Source organism: Phytophthora ramorum, assembly GCF_020800215.1.
Source record: "Phytophthora ramorum isolate Pr-102 chromosome Unknown Phyram_PR-102_s0001, whole genome shotgun sequence".
Classification (NCBI taxonomy): Eukaryota; Oomycota; class Peronosporomycetes; order Peronosporales; family Peronosporaceae; genus Phytophthora; species Phytophthora ramorum.
In genome coordinates this window covers 4,035,823-4,052,088 of record NW_027150647.1, presented here as the reverse complement: position 1 = coordinate 4,052,088, position 16,266 = coordinate 4,035,823, and the positions used below count along the sequence as shown (strand labels likewise).

Sequence of the window (16,266 nt, the reverse complement as noted above, 5' to 3'; positions counted from 1 at the left end):
CTAATAAACAGCCTTTCTCACGTGACTGCTTTCTCGCTTCCGAATGCCAGCTGGGAGCGCAAGAGAACGTCGTTGGCCTGCCTGAAATCCTGGAGCACCATTAACTTTTCCATTCGTCGGTGGCGCTGCACGAAACCTCCCGTTGCCTCAGTTATTGCGATTGCTGCTTCCTGCTGCTGGACGTGCTCCTGGAAATGCAAGTTGAGCATTTGGTTCATCCGAAGGTGTTTTTTCGGCTTGGAAATGGACTCTGTCTTAGCTCGAATTGGGGAATATGGCGGGAACACGATGCGGCGTGATGCCTCCTCAACTGGACTGTGAGCGGACGAATGGTCTGCCCTGGGCGACGATATAGTGGGAAGGGAGACGTGAGGAGCCTTGACGGGCAGCTGAGTCGACTCAAGTGGGAAATCCCTCTCCAGTTGCTTCGAAACCTCAACGACGGCACATACGTACGTCAACTCGCGCTCGTACAACGCATCATGCAGCTTTTCGGCTGCTTCGTGAACATTTCCAATGCTTTCAGCTAACGCACAAAAGGCGACTTCATCGGTCACTAACGGCAGTCGACCTCGAATTCGTGCAATGCTTCCGTACAAAGCCTGCCGTGACTCATAGAGCTGTGGAACAAGAGTTAGCAGCTTCTCCCAGAACTCGATCCAAGGCATGGTTGAGGAGACGTAACCCAGCTAGCCAATGCACAAAATGAGAAAGCGTTAGAAAGGATCGTTCAAAGCCCCCAACTCAGAAAACAACGGGTACAGTACCTGACGAAATGCCTCCATGGATTGCTTTCGACGCACATCTAGGCGGTCCTTTTCGGGCGAAAGCATTCCGCTGCGCAGTTGCATACCAGGCTTCAACTGTGCTTTAGGTTGAAACGTTGGTGATGTTTCCCGGCCTCGATATTGGGTATTCATGAGCAGCTCAACCATCTCTTCCATTGCAATTTGCTTTCGCGCGAGGAAAAACTCGTGACGCCGTTCAACGAAATCAAGGGTACTATCTTCTAGCCTAGCCACTTGATTATCGCCGACAGCGGCAGGATTTTGTTGAGAGCTCGCTTCTTCGTGTACCCCTGTTTTATCAGCAGTGTCTTCGAGTTTAACAAGAGCAGGCGGGTTCCGAGCAGCAGCAATACTTAATCTTCGCTTGGACAAGCTTGGCATCTTCGTTAAGGGGCTGTCAGAGCTGGCACTATCAACACCGATGTTTACGTTTCTTCTGCTTCGGAAAACGCGTTGCAGCCGCTTCACTGCTCTGCCATACAATTCCACGCGAACTTCCTCGATTACCTGAGCAACGGATTTCTGGAGTAGCAGCGCAAAACGTTCGTCGTACGGGATACTGATCTCAGCCAGCGAAACCAAGGGAGCCACATGGCGATTCGCTGTGCGTGCACGCTTGTACTCAGTCACGCACTTATTGTCTTCGCCTAAAGATTGAAAGCAAAGCCCGAGATTATAGTGAATAGCAGCCAGTACCTGAGACTGCTTTGCAAAGTTCAGGGCAATGGCATAGTACTCTAACGCGAGTGCGTAGTCCTCGTGGTGAAAACTCTTTTCCGCCAGGGAGCACCACAAATCGAAGTATTCTTCATCTCTCAACGTCGTGTCTTGCTGCACGCCCTTGAGTTTCAAAACTGCAGCAAGACTTAGAGCTGCCGACACATAATCCCCACTGGCCTGCTGGCACTGCATCAGCATGAGCCGATAATCTGCGGCGTCATACACACTGAAGTGTGCTATTGCGTTTGTTGAAGACAAACTTGACACGACTTGTTGCGAAAGCCTTTCATGCAGACCCACGATTTTGTTCATGCACTCGATCGCGTCCACGTAGAACTTAAGACGATGGAATACTTGGAACTGCAGAAACAACACGTTCGGTAGGTCTTTGTCGCAGAAACTCACAAACCTTGAGAACAGCTCGTGGCAGATGTCCCGGGTCTTCTCTAGATTACCATCACCTTTGTGCCAGAAAAGACCGATCGCGTATCGAAGCAGCCGCATCGGGTCTGCTAAGCTCTCCATGTACGCGAAAGCGCTGGTAAAAGCCCAGATGCTCTTGCTAAGATGAAAGCGTGCTACGGGCAAATACTTTCGATGACGCATGAAGATGTCCAAATGGGCGGAACCAAGCCAGAACCAATAGTCCTGGGTCCTCGACAGGGTCTTTTGCAAAAGCACCGCGTGTTCCAGTATCAAAATTCCGGGTAAACTAGTTCCTGGCCACTTCGTGTAGCGCAGACCAAGTTTGAGTAGGTTCTCTTCGTTACGTGGATCCGCGATTACCAAATCTTCAAGCTGTAGACAACCAACCTTCTCGATAATGCTTCGACCAACCATCCACTTGCCCCACTTCTTGTGGTAGTTGGACACGTTTTGCGATGACCCAGACGAGTGAGATGGTTGTCGTTTGGTTGGCAATTGCCGTTTGCTGTGAGAGCGCAAGACCTCACCTGGGCTTTTTTCGACTAGTACCTTGTCTGTAGGCTTTGCCGTTGTTGCCGTTGCAGAAGAAGCCAGGCCAGGAAGAGGCTTGCTTTGGTCGAGAGTGCTGATACGTCGCGAATCCTTGCCCCTCCTTTTTACATCTTCCGCTGTACGCCGTCGCTCAAATTGGAGGGTTTGTGGAGCTTCCGCCTGCGCATCGAGTACCTGAACTACGGTGCTTCTCCTCCGCGAACCCAAAACTTTCGGTGCTGGATTAGCGTGAGTAGTATTACTCGCCGAACCGGTTTTCTTCCCCGGACTCAGCGACTTCTTGCGTGAAATAGTACTAGTTTTTTCGTGTTCTGACGATGATACTCTGATGTAGGTTTGCCCTGATGTGGCTGCCACCGTGTCTGTCCGACTAGACAAAATGTTCTGGCCTGCATTTTGCTGCTCGGTATAGTTCTCTTCGTCATAAGTCGGTGTCTGTGGCAGCCCCACAATCGTTTTATGAAAGCTGATGCTGTCTGCTTCTTCAACCACCGTTTGCACGGATTCTTTTCGGCGACTGCTTGGTTCTTCGCCCTTTTCGTCTTCTTCAACTAGGACCATTACATCCTCATTTTTACGTTCTGTATCAAGCGAGGGAGTTTGGTGAGGTTGCATGGGTTGCGAACTCGTATCGTCCGGCACCAAAACGTCACAACTGAACTTGTCTGCGTCGAGTTCTCTTTTGCTGATGCTTTCGTCGTTCCCAATATCCTCATCGAAAGTGTCTTTACCAAAGCAAATAGTAGCATTTACCACCTCACTGTGGCCAGTCTCGTTGACAACAGGCATTTGTGCGCGATTCTTATGGTTTCTGCTAACACGCTTCAAGTTGCTGTCTTGTTTTTCTGTAGCCTCCCCGGGATAAATAGATTTGTCTGTGATGACTTTCCTGTCTTGAATTTGCTCAGTTGAATCGACAGCAACTTCAGAAGAGCTACCAGTGGGTTCCTGGACAGTGGCTGCAACTCTCCACGCGTTGCCATCAATACCTGGAGAAGCATGGATGTGTAGTGTGTCCTCAGAGGTGCTACTGGCGCCAGATTGCATGCTTTCACCGCTGTTTGCATCGCCCACCTTGTCATCCTTTTCGAAACTTTGCTCTAACTCTCCAGTCGGGTCAGTCTGATGAACGACTTCGTCAACAATGCTAGGGTCATTAGTGGCGTCTATTCCGTCTGGGGTGGCATTTTCATTCGTATCTTGCCGTTGAAGAACCGTGTTGATGCTACCAATACCTTCCTGAACAACTAGTGTTTCGCGCACCAGGTCATCACTCACTTCTTCGTCGCCATTTCTGTTATAATAGTCACCTCCGTCCACAATAAAATTATCAGCAACGACATGCAACTCAGCGTGTTGTTCCTCCGCAGAGTTATTCGCTTCGGTCACAATAGCTTCACTAGGTCCTTGTTCCAGCGGGGACGGTTCCAGACCGCAGACAATTTCTGGTACTGATCCCTTCATCACTAAAAGCACGTCACCGCCCGTAGAGTCGTATGTTTTTTCATCTAACACCTCAGGTGAAATAGTGGCTGTCGACTCTTCCCAACATGCTTGCCGGCTAGTGGGAGGGGAGTCAACGTCTTGCTCGGCAACATCTTTACTCACTTCGTTTGGATTGGACTTCATGATCCCCGTATCGGCGATCGTACCATCAACTGTAGGTAACGAAGTTTTCTCATTTGCTCGTAAGACCTCCTCAAAACATTGAGGGCTTCTCGGTCCGGCAGCTGCTGCCAAGTCACTTACCCACTCCTTGCTCGTCTCAGTTTCTTCAGCTGAAAAAGCTTTGTTCACGTCAGTAATCAAGTTACTCGAAGGGCACAGCACAATTTCCGGATCCGAAGGAGGAGCAGACACTTCTTTTTCGGGCGTGATATCATCTTCATGAGTAGATGCCATCGGAGTAGTTACCACCGGCTCTGCAGCGGCTAGAAAATCTTGAACAGGGGGCTTCATTGTAGTTGGCAAAGGAGAGAGACGTACAATTCTCTCAGATCCCACGGAATTTGATCTCGGACGTATGTTAGTTTGCGCTAATACACTGGGGTCCATTGCCATTGGGTGCGCTGTCGATGGTAAGACAGGAGTGACAATTTCGGGCAATACTGCTTTGGCGATTCCATTTGGAGTGACAATACCTGGTTCAGTGCTCGTTGACTTCGATCGGGGTCGCAGACTATTTCTCGTGCTTGGCTCAGCAGTAGCTTTCCTTTGTTCTCCAGCTGCATGGCCTCCTGTTGTATTATCATCCAATGTTAGCAGCTTCGTGGCCGGAGCCTGTTCTTCGGGGCCAGCATTTACCGGATAATCATTAGAGGGCTTCTGGAGTTTTGGACTTTGTAGAGCAGACCCCGAGTGTGATGCACCACGAACAGCAGAATATAGGCTTAGCGTCGGCGAAGTAGAGATTCTGCTGTGCTCTTTCTCGGACACCTGTTTCACGTTACTGGTGCTCCGTTGCAATGTTGATCCTACCGTGTTCACCGTCATAACATGACGTGCAGTGCTCAGCAGTGCATCCAGTCGATTTGGTGGCGTGATTAGACTTGGCCGCTCATCTGTAATCTCGATACCCATTCCAAAAATGTCATCCTGCCACTGATCTGTCGGCAACACGCTCCTGTGCGCGTCCAATGTCCGTCGTCGTAAAAATTGCTCCGGTTCCGACGTCTCGGATTCATACAAGTTTCTCAGACTGTATGCGTTGCCAACGACAACACAAGATCGAGGCGCCGACGAAGCTCTGGGCTGAGTAATAGGCTTCTCTGTACTGCTGACAGTGGCCCCCGAGGATCGCCGCGAGGCATCCGAAGACGCGTCTTGCTCTGTTTCCTCAATTACAACCGAATAAGGGTTTTGAGCTGGAATTGAGTCTAGTAGTGCGGAGGAGGGGGCTTCTTGCACAGCTTGAGTGACCAAAATTCGCTGGTGACGTCCTTTTTGACGACGCACTTCGAGATCCTTATGCTTTGTCTTGCGTTCCGGAAGTGCTCTCTTTACTGGTGACAACCCTGGCGGTAAAGCGTATTGCTGGTTTTTGAGGAAATTGCTTTCCGTATCGTCGTCAAGCACGAACGAAGTGTGATCTGACTCCTCATAGTTCGTTTCCAGCTCTGCCTTCCACATTGTCTTGGAATCGGCAACCGCCATTCGATGCAGGAGGCTCGCTTCACTATTCTTCCGTTCCGGTTTGTTTGACTCCACCTCACTCCCAGCACTTTCATCATCTCCGCTCAAATCGGAGTCTGGACGTCTCATTGCTTGGGCAACCGCTTCCATCGCACGCTTTGAGGTTTTCTGCACGCGGACGGCGCGTTGATCCTGCCGTTTAGAGGGCAGATGCGGGTTCTTTTGCTTATGTGGTGGGGTGCTCACTGGTACAACACGACTTTTCTTCTCAACGTGTGGCTCGGGTTCCCGACATACGAGTTTGCCAACACCTCTCTGTCGATTGCCAATAATGCTCAGGTGGGCAAGGATTCCATTCGCCATCGCCTCGGAGCTGGTATCCTCGTTAGCGGCAGCCTCCACTGGGTATGCTGCTCGATACAAATACTCTGCCTTTTGCAGGGTCACAAACAGCGAGTACTCATTTTCCACCTCATCCCGAGCGGCTACTCGAAAGCCGCTAGCCCTCGCAGAACTCAATGAAGTTGATGAAGGCGTGGACGGCTGTGGTGTCGAACGCAGAGGCGATGATGGTGTAGTCGCTGCATTTTGCACCTCGAAAATCTCAATCGCGAGTAGTCGTCTCCCCGCGAGCACGACGTTTTCAACCTGAAGCACGAGTCGGTCCCTTGAAGGCTGGGAAGGAGGCCGCGTCTCTCGAGTGCTGGGGGTTGTAGCACTCATGCTTCACAAGCAAAGATGGGTTGTTAATGATGGCGTGCTATACACATCCGGAACACCCCAAGCAAATTTAGCGACACAGGCGTCGATTTCTAATTAGAGAGGCTGCCAACTTTGACTTTCTTTACTTGCGCACAGGATAACGATGGACGGTCCCCATCCTCAAGATGAAGGCTGAGTTGGCGTAACCTGACTAGAGATTTGCTTGCAATCGGATGGAGACAAGCGCAATCTCTGATTGCGCCCCGTATATCGCAACCAGGCTCCGATCTATGGCGTGAGCGTACGCACCGCACCTCTCGAAACGGGGCGACTACTGTCCGAGTTCTGCCTCGGAAACGAGTGCTTGAGCTGCATCGCGTAGTTGTAAGCGTCCATGAGTTACCAGCAAAGCGCCAACTAGAGCATTCTCGTTCAACGTGTACAGTACCTGTAGCGAGTTGCTGGGCCTTACTCATCCAGCGGCGTTCACTCATCGCTTCTGTGGTGAGCCATCAACACATTCGCGACGTAGCGATTGCTGCGGCTTTGCGCTGTACTAGTACATTACTCGTGTTACATGTACGGTACTTGATCATTGAAGTCTGAGGTGATCCATCATGATGATGGTGCCACCACATGAGTGACGGACTCGACTCGGCATTGCCGAGTACATGTATCCAGAGGTGGCGCTGCCTCGAATCGATCTTTAATTTTGTATTAAAACACTCGCGGAGAGCAAGTCCGGCACATCTCACCATGAATCATTCACACCCAGCTGGTTTGTGAAGCTTTTGGCTGTCGCGGCGCCTGCATGTCAATATTGTACAAAATGAATTAATGAGCAAGTGTCTCTTCCCCCAAGTACCTGTAGTTTTGCGCGGTTCACTTTACATTTCTCCAGCCCCAGCTCCGACCTCGACTCGACAATAGACGCCGAACCACTCCATCAACCATGAATACAATGAAATCGCTGCTTCTCGGTGCTGCCGCGGTCACGAGCCTTAGCTTGGACACGCCTTCGGCATTCCCTGTGCAAGTCCAAATCGGCTCCCCCGCCTCCACCCAACTCAAAGTCATGAGCTTCAATGTGCGCACGTCGCTCGCGAACGACAAGTGCCCGAGCGGATGCTGGGAACAGCGCAGGTGGCGCGCGAAGCAACTCGTGGAGAAGTACCAGCCCGACCTCATCGGCACGCAGGAAGGAGCTCCCGACCAGATCGAGTTCTTTACGTCGAACCTGTCGTACGCGAGTCTGGGCGAGTGCGCCGGCGAGTGCAAGTGGAACGAACGCGACAGCATTTTCTACAAGCCTGAGCGCTGGGAGGTGCTGGAGAACTCGACGTTTGCACTGGTGCGTTGAGCTCTGGCTGTGAAAGAGAAGTATGTTGTCATGCTCACCGTCTTACGTTGTTTGTCGCTTGCTTTTTGTTGTGTTTTTAACCAGAGCGACACTCCCGAGGAACTTGGCTCCAACACGTGGAACCTCGAGTACTTGCGTGCGGCGGTGATCGCTCGCCTTCGCGATCGCGCCACGAGCCGTGTCGTGTGCATCTTGAACACGCACTTTGACATCACTCGCGGCCAGAACGAGTCGTCTGTGCTGGTGGCGCAGCGTATGAGTGAGTACTGTCAAGACGGTGATGCCGTGTTCATGACCGGTGACCTGAACGCGATTCCGACGACGCCTGCTGTGAAGTATCTGGCCAACGAGATGCCTCTGAACGGATCGTACACGCCCATCCCTATGTACGACTCGCTGACGGCTGCCGGTGCTGGTGGTTCGACGTGGATCAGCTCTACGTTCGGCAACCAGACGTGGGACCCGTGGAAGTTCGACTACATTTTCACTCGCAACGACGCGGAGACTTGCTTGCAGAACGCGTCGGTTCTTGTTGACCTGTTCGACGGGTACTCTAGCTCGGACCACGCTGTTCCGATCTCAGAGTTTTGCTTGGGATCACAGTGCAGTAACTGTGTTGGTGAGAGCGACGCCAAGCAGGGTGTGCAAGCTCAGGTTGACCTGTCGGTCTAACACTCCGAAAAATGCAGTCAACATAACAGTTGGGAGCCGCAAATACTACTGTAGTATTTTGCTATTCAGACATCCGAATCACGGTCAGACTTGGTCTCTGCAACTGTTTTACAATAATTGACGAGGTCACGGGTGACCTGTCGCCATCCTCAATTGCGTACGCTTACATGTGTGTGCAGGCAGCACCACACTCTGGACGCTCGACATTGGGCATGTTGTTTCTGATCACCTCAGACTTCAATGAACAACGCAAAGCCAATCGATTGAGCATTAACATGTGAATGGTTAAAGTCCACGAGTGGGGTGAGTCTTCACTGAAGAACGTAGGTCCTCAGCACCCCAGCACCTCGTTATGGAATCATAGTGTATGATCCCGATCGTCACATCTACATGCATCGCTTCCTTAGTTTCCCATCGATTTGTGAACGAATACTGCTGTAATTGCGACGGGCGTTTACAACTACGCGATGCAGCTCAAACACTCGTTTCCGAGGCAGAACTCGGACAACAGGACTGCATGGTCGGAGCTGGAGTACCCGCCGAACGTGTCAACAAGAATCGTGCCGTTGCGCAGACAGGTGTTGCTGTCACGACGCGAGAAAATGTAGTCGTACTTGGCGCCCGCTGGGTTGTTCCCGAAAGAAGACCCAATCCACGTGGGTCCGCCTGCACCAGCAGCCGTTAGCGTGTCGTACATCGGGATCGGTGTGTTCGCTCCATCGATCGGGCCCTGGTTAGCGAGATACAGGACAGCAGAACTCTCAGGAACAGCGTTCAGGTCTCCAGTCATGAGCACGGTGTCTTCCGGCTGGCAATGCTGGCTCAATCGTTTTGCGACCAGAAGAGATGACTGGGGTTGGCCGAGCGTTATGTCGAAGTGTGTGTTGAGCATGCACACAACGTGGTTGGTGGTCTTTTCACGAAAGCGAGCGATGACGGCCGCGCGGAGATACTGAAGGCCCCACGTGTTTGACGGCAGAACATCAGGCGTATCGCTCTGTCAAATCACAGTGCAAGTTAGCTGTCTGACAAAATCCCGTATGAATAGGAAAATAATATGTGAATACTCACCAAGGCAAACGTGGAAGTCTCAAGAACTTCCCAGCGATCGGCCCTGTAAAATATGCTGTCGCGCTCGTTCCATTGGCAATCACCCGCACATTCGCCCGTGCTCGCGAACGAAAGCTGGTCCTCGAAAAACTGGATTTGGTCGGGTGCACCTTCTTGGGTTCCGATGAGGTCTGGCTCGTATTTCTCCACGAGCTGCTTGGCACGGTCCTTGCGTTGTTCCCAGCAGCCACTTGGACACGGGTCGTTGGCAATCGACGTACGCAGATTGAAACTCATCACCTTCAGTCGAGAAGCAACGTCGTAACTTGATCCAGATGCAGCACCAACTGCGACGGCGACAGAAAAAACAGTAGCGAGCCGCATAGCAGGCCGGCGTGGGAAGACAAGGATGGCGGGGTGGATGCCAGCGAATTCGAAAGTGGTGGCTCATATGGCCATAGTGGAAAACTCTGCATCTTGATTTTTTGATACGTTTCTCGTGTGAGTATGGTTGCTGTTGGTTGATCATTTATAGACAAACGCATGCGCTTGCCGCGCTGCAGTCAACGCATCTGAGAACGCTGCAAGAACGTGGCATGAGATTAAGCACACTGGAAATAGAGACCAAGTTTGAGACCTCGTTTCTCGTTTTGAGGCAAGACACGATCGGCGTTAAGAAGCCTTTGAGCTAAGGATGTACGTGACACGAAAAATCACCAATGGACTTCGAATACCAGCCCAGTATGCACGACGCGAGGCGATTAGCCATGTAGCAGATCAAGCGGATCGACTACGAGCACAGGCCAACGCTCTCGTGATGGAAATCTCGCACGCACGCACGGCCAAGAAATTGTCACTTCACATGAGCGAAGGAATGATTCGCGTCGGATGGATTGTCGTGCTCTTTTTTCATGTTTTCAATACGGGTTACTCGGTATCTCTCGCCTACGTTTATCACTACATGTCTTCCCCCGCAATGGACTACTACGTCCAGCTGTTGCGAATGATGCCACAAGAAAACTATAATGGAATTATCGCTCTCTATGCCTGCATTGGGGCCGTGAACTTTTACAGTGCGCTGAAGATGTCTCTCTACTCGCTGTACTATCGACGACTGGTCTTTCGTAAGATGGCGGATACGAATATCGACACAGAAGACGAGCAAGAGAATGAGGAAAAAGAAGAAAATGTAGGTGTTTCAACGAGATTCCGAGCATTAACACGTTTCGCGTCTGGATTTGCACGAGCCACCAGCGCTCGCGGCGAGTGGTTCGATACAGTTCTGCTCATGCGAGAGGTAGCCGAAATTTCATCTCAGACTGTGCAGGCTTACTCATCGAGCTATCTCATCAGCAGTGTCTGGATGAACCAGGTATTTGCAGGGTTGATCTTCTTGAACGCAATTGCTAACACGCTCGTGCACTACAACCTGGAGGGAAAAGTTGGTCTGAGGCGGTTGTACAGCACTGCGATTGATCTGTCACTAGACTTCGCGTGGGGTTTTATAATTCCAGGGAAGATCATATTCGTCTACATCTCGATGTTCATGGCAAACAACGGTTCGTTTCCAAACGAGTTCAATTACTCCGACACGCTCCAAATCAAAGCAATCTTGGAATGCAACCAGTTCTTCATGGTTACGTGGTTGGATGCGGTGACCACGACGTTGCCATACCTGAACATGCTTTCGGGTCTGCGAAGCGTAAAATTCTTAATTCAGCACGACATGGAGGTGGTTCGTTTTATTTCATCAACGAAAGTCCAGCCTATAGGGCCGACGGCACAACTTGCAAAGCTGCAAGGGGCTGTCGTCGCCCCAGATCCAGCGCAAAAGGCTCCAGGATTGGCAAAAGTCGCGGACTCCGAAGAACACCAGGTCGAAATAAAGCGCAGCGTCTGTGGAAGGCTAACAACAGGCGTCGTAGCACTAATGCCTCTCTGTGGACTGTTTGTCCTGCTCACATCTATCACTTCATCGGGGGTATTCTTTAGCGGCGAACGCACATGTGCCGTGGGTTGCAAATTGCACATGCACCCGTGGTTCTCTACGAAGTGTTCATGTTCAGTCATGGAGATGAACTGCTTCGAGCGGGGTATCACTGGTCGCGAAGCCGAAACTCGTAACATTCTGCAGTCGCTCGACCCCAAAGTGTTGAACTCTCTCATCATCTCGCACTGCCCTGAGCTTGTTATCACCGAGGACATTCGCCGGTTCAGCAATCTCATGGCTCTCGAGCTGTACAACTCGACGGTTGTAGAGTGGTTGAGTGCCGCGTCCTTGTCACTTCCCTACATTCCGTCCCTCACGACAATATTTGTCGTGCGATCTCGATTCCTAGGCGGCCTCCCAGAGGGTTTAACGACCGATTTGTCGCCGAGTGTCGTGGACGTCGAGTTCGTAGCGTCGGATCTCGGTGGGCCATTACCAGACGACCTCGACGAGAAGTGGACGTCCGTTATAATGCTGTACTTGGAGCACTGTGGACTGCAGGAGTTCCCACCTGCCATCACCAGGATGAAGCTGACGGATCTGTCCCTGGTGGACAACAACATCTCGGTAGTCCCGGACAGGATAAGCGAGAGAGCCATGTACGTTATGCTGGACCGCAACCCACTAAGTCACATCCCCGACAGCTACGCGTCTCTGCGAGAGCTCTTCTACTTGTCGTTCCAGTACACCAACATCGCGTCACTTCCGCAATGGCTGCAAGATCTGCGAGCGGAAGGCGCCGGCATCAACTTCCGAGCGCTAGGCACGCCCTACTGTCACGACCTTCCACTCAACAGCTCCGAGGCAGTCTTCGCCGCCTGCAACTGGGACGACTACAGCCACGGCATATTCCCGTTACCCACGAGGGACCAAGCGCGTGCCATCCGCGACTAACGTTCATTGAAAAACGAATCATTGACGCAATCGACCATCATTCTCCCTAAAGTCAAGAAAATCTTCCCTGAAGTCAAAAGTCCGCCGTCGGCTCAGTCACCTCCACTTTGTATTGCCAATGTCGCTGCTCCACGGCCGCAGCATCTTCCTGCGCGGCGTGCGGCGCCTCGAGGCGGTGCAGCGTGCGCGTATCTCGCCTATCGCGTCCTCGCTGCGGCTGAGTCGCCGTCCGTTTGTGCTGCCTGCGCTGGGCAGCGGCGTGTTGAGCTTCTCGACGTCGGCGCTGGACGAGCATGAGAAGACTAAGAAGGAGAAGAAGCAGCTGAACGCGCTGAGCGGCATGGGGCTGGACCGCCCGCCTGACACTGGCAAGGAGATCCTCAGCTTCTTGATGGGCCATTTATGGCCTAACGAGGACACCAAAGAGGCCAAGGAGATAAAGCAGAAGGTGCTTATCTCGGCGGGTCTCGTGGTGGCTTCCAAGGCGCTGACGATCCAAGTGCCGTTCATCTTCAAGGATCTGGTGAACAGTATGGGAGAGGCCTCCAGCGTAATGGCAGGATCGCCTGAGATCGCGGTGCCCCTGGCCATGGTGCTCGGATACGGCCTCGCTCGCTTCAGTGCCAGTGCGTCCTCGGAGCTGGCCAATGGCGTGTTCGCTACCGTGGCGCAGAAGACCATCCGCAAGGTTGCAGTACGCGTGTTCAAGCACTTGCATGCGATGGACCTCAAGTTCCACTTGGACCGACAGACGGGAGCGCTGTCGCGCATCATTGACCGCGGCTCGCGATCCATTGATTTTGTGCTGCGTGCGATGGCGTTCCGGGTGGTGCCGACGGTGCTGGAGATTGGACTGGTGAGCACCATCATGGCAACGAGTTTTGGGCTGCCGTATGCGGGTGTCACGCTTGGTACTCTCGCTGCGTACACGACGTTCACGGTACTGGTCACGCAGTGGCGTGACGAAATTCGCCGTGAGATGAACCGACTTGAAAATGAGGCTGGCGCGAAGGTGATCGACTCACTGATGAATTACGAGACTGTCAAGTATTTCAACAACGAAGATCACGAGACTGCGCGGTACGATGAGTCGCTGAAGGGATACCAGAATGCGGCACTCAAGACGCAGACGTCTCTCGCAATGCTGAACGCCGGACAGAATGGTATCTTTAGTGTTGGACTCATTGCTATCATGTACATGGCGTGCGAAGGCATCGCTGCCGGCACGCTCACCGTTGGCGACCTGGTGCTTGTGAATGGTTTGCTGTTCCAACTGTCCATCCCGCTCAACTTCATTGGTAGCATCTACCGTGAAGTGCGCCAGTCGGTGACTGACATGGAGTCGATGTTCAAGCTTGGTGCTGTTTCGCCCGTTATCACGAACCCGGACGAAAATCTGAGCCTACAGGGCAAGGGGCCCAAGTCGATTGAGTTCCGTGACGTGGACTTTGGATACCGCCCCGAACTTCCGATCCTGCGCAAGACGTCCTTCAAGGTAGACGCTGGCAAGCGTGTTGCTATTGTCGGCACGAGTGGCTCTGGTAAGTCCACAGTGCTTCGGTTACTCTACCGCTTCTACGACCCACAGAACGGTACCATTCTTATCGATGGCAAGGACATTCGCCAGCTGAGCCTGGATGAGCTGCGCCAGGCCATCGCTATTGTCCCTCAGGACACTGTGCTGTTCAACGACACGATCTTCTACAACATCAACTACGGTCGTCTGGACGCCACGCCTGAGGAAGTGATGAACGCTGCCCGCGTTTCACAGATCCACCGCTCGATCGAGACGTTCTCGGACGGATACAACACTCGCGTGGGTGAGCGCGGACTGAAGTTATCTGGCGGTGAGAAGCAGCGTGTGTCAATCGCGCGCGCGATGCTGAAGGACTCGCCGATCCTGCTGTTTGACGAGGCTACCAGTGCCCTTGACTCGGAGACCGAGTCGGAGATCGTGCGTGAGTTCGCTTCCATCGGTGCGAACCGCACGTCGCTGATCATTGCTCACCGTCTGTCGACCATCCAAGACGCGGACGAGATCATCGTGTTCAACAAGGGCCACGTGATCCAGCAGGGCTCGCATGAGGAGTTGCTGCGCGACGTGGAGGGCAAGTACGCCGAGATGTGGGGTCGCCAGAACAACCACGTGCTCGGTCTGCTTGGCGCCGGCGACGACGACGACGAGGCCAATACCCTGTAAATTGAACTCGACCACCTCAACTACAACGTTTTCTGTGGTTCACACAACTATGTCATTCTTCTATTTAGTGACAGTCTAGAGCCAAAATAGAATCGCAGCATCGCACACACCAGCTCCCTCCGCGATGGACGCGTTGCTCGTGGGCGAGGGCCGCCTGAGCAGCAGCTCCAGTTCCTACAGTTCCAGCGACGACGAGCCCTTGAGTCTCAGCCTCAAGCGCCACGGCGTGATGGCGCCCCCTCCTCCGCCGGACTCGCCGCCGCCAGACATGATGCCGCCGCCGCCTCCGCCTGGACCGCCTCCTCCCGTCGACACGAAGCGCAAGCCGTCGAGACCGCGGCGATCAAAGACCAACACTCCGACAGTCGAGAAACGGGCACGGAAGGTGACGCCCAAAACGTTGGCCAGGAAGCCGAGAGCGCGACGTCAGGCGTCTCCCACGAAGCAGCAACAGGTTGAGACGCCCGTCGAGAGTGTGGAGGAGGAAGAGGAGGAGGAGATGGACGAGGAAGACTTGGACGCGTACTCGGACCAGTCTGACGTGTTCGAAGACGACGTCGAGGCCATTTTGTTCGCGGAAGAGGAGGAGGATCGTAGCAAAGGCTACACGGACTGTCTGACAGAGACCCACTTGGACAGCGCAGAGTACCCGTACCCGGCGTACCTGGCCAAGCTGTCAGCACTGTTTACGGAGCAAAGCGCTTTCGGGAAGAACCCCGAGGACTTTATTTATTGCAACAACCTGCTGGTGCGTTCCCGTGGATTGTAGTGATGGATCTGTATCGTAGTGACTGATGAGGGCGTTTCGTGTTTGCAGGTTAGTCCGAGTCAACTCAAACTTATGGATGAACGGACCGCTGCACTAGAACGTGGGAAACTGGAACAAGTGCGAACAGCAACAGCGTTGAAGGCGAAGGAAGATGAAAAGAGGAGAAAGCAGGAGAGGTGAGAAGAGTGTGATTAAGCATGCGCAGAAGAGTTTAACCGTGTTGAAAGTAACGCTGACATTTTTTGTGCTATTACAGACTGGTCGAAGCGCTGGAACCGCCTGCAAAGAAAATTAAAATATCAGAAGCCACGCTGAAGGCATTGGAGTCCAAACAATTAGTATCTGGGAGCACGTCCAGACCGACGAGAAATCCAAGTCGAAAGAGGAGTCGAAAGAAACCTGCTGCACCAGCTGCAGCACTTCCTGCAGTCGCGACAGGTCCGTTAAATCCTCCTAGTGACGCCTCAGCGGGTAATAGGCAGCAGGTGAAGTCACGGTCGAAGCCGGCAAAGGCTGGCAAGGCGAATGGGAAGGCGAGTGATAAACCCGTGACTACCTCAGCTGCTAAAAAGAAGACGGCGACTGCCAGTAACCGGACGAAGAAAGCGACAGCCACAACTACCAAGGCAGCAACCAAGGTTGTGGCCAATGGCACGTCGAAAGCGATCATTTCAAAAACAACCAAGAGTGCCCAAGCTAGCCAAAAGCCAGTGGTGCCTGCTAGTAGCGCAAAGGCAACGAAAGTTGAAGTGGGAATCGAGAAGAACCGAGCTGGGGGGGAGGAAGATCCTGGCAACGAGAGCTCGTCTTCCTCATCCTCGTCTTCCTCTTCGTCGTCTTCTTCTTCTTCGTCTTCTTCGTCAGTGTCGTCACGCTCGTCAGCGTCCAGCAGCTCATCTGACAATGACACTGGTCGTGACAACTAGACGCACAAAGCTGGTTGGGCTTAGCAGAACCGAAAAGTTTTCGCTTAATTTTTAATGCTACTACCGTACGCGGTTCTCACAACAC

At 52.7% G+C, this 16,266-nt stretch overlaps 6 protein-coding genes across 6 annotated transcripts; 4 read left to right on the top strand and 2 right to left on the bottom strand.

The window, feature by feature from the left end:
- Nucleotides 1-17: 17 nt before the first annotated feature.
- KRP23_1003 (uncharacterized protein) lies at nt 18-6,341 on the bottom strand (the record flags this gene model as incomplete). The annotated part of the gene is made up of 3 exons (XM_067895451.1): nt 18-689; nt 768-4,439; nt 5,442-6,341. The coding sequence occupies 3 exons, from the start codon at nt 6,339-6,341 to the stop codon at nt 18-20; spliced, it is 5,244 nt and encodes a 1,747-aa protein (XP_067751571.1).
- Nucleotides 6,342-7,272: 931 nt separating this feature from the next.
- On the top strand, nt 7,273-8,352 carry KRP23_1002 (uncharacterized protein; the record flags this gene model as incomplete). The annotated part of the gene is made up of 2 exons (XM_067895440.1): nt 7,273-7,671; nt 7,765-8,352. The coding sequence occupies 2 exons, from the start codon at nt 7,273-7,275 to the stop codon at nt 8,350-8,352; spliced, it is 987 nt and encodes a 328-aa protein (XP_067751570.1).
- Nucleotides 8,353-8,812: 460 nt separating this feature from the next.
- KRP23_1001 (uncharacterized protein) lies at nt 8,813-9,786 on the bottom strand (the record flags this gene model as incomplete). The annotated part of the gene is made up of 2 exons (XM_067895428.1): nt 8,813-9,349; nt 9,424-9,786. The coding sequence occupies 2 exons, from the start codon at nt 9,784-9,786 to the stop codon at nt 8,813-8,815; spliced, it is 900 nt and encodes a 299-aa protein (XP_067751569.1).
- Nucleotides 9,787-10,378: 592 nt separating this feature from the next.
- On the top strand, nt 10,379-12,286 carry KRP23_1000 (uncharacterized protein; the record flags this gene model as incomplete). Its single annotated transcript, XM_067895417.1, has 1 exon — nt 10,379-12,286. One exon carries the CDS (start codon nt 10,379-10,381, stop codon nt 12,284-12,286), a length of 1,908 nt encoding a protein of 635 aa, XP_067751568.1.
- A 118-nt stretch (nt 12,287-12,404) lies between these two features.
- KRP23_999 (Iron-sulfur clusters transporter atm1, mitochondrial) lies at nt 12,405-14,486 on the top strand (the record flags this gene model as incomplete). Its single annotated transcript, XM_067895406.1, has 2 exons — nt 12,405-13,827; nt 14,314-14,486. 2 exons carry the CDS (start codon nt 12,405-12,407, stop codon nt 14,484-14,486), a joined length of 1,596 nt encoding a protein of 531 aa, XP_067751567.1.
- A 124-nt stretch (nt 14,487-14,610) lies between these two features.
- On the top strand, nt 14,611-16,181 carry KRP23_998 (uncharacterized protein; the record flags this gene model as incomplete). Its single annotated transcript, XM_067895394.1, has 3 exons — nt 14,611-15,234; nt 15,304-15,431; nt 15,512-16,181. 3 exons carry the CDS (start codon nt 14,611-14,613, stop codon nt 16,179-16,181), a joined length of 1,422 nt encoding a protein of 473 aa, XP_067751566.1.
- Between the last annotated feature and the right edge of the window lie 85 nt (nt 16,182-16,266).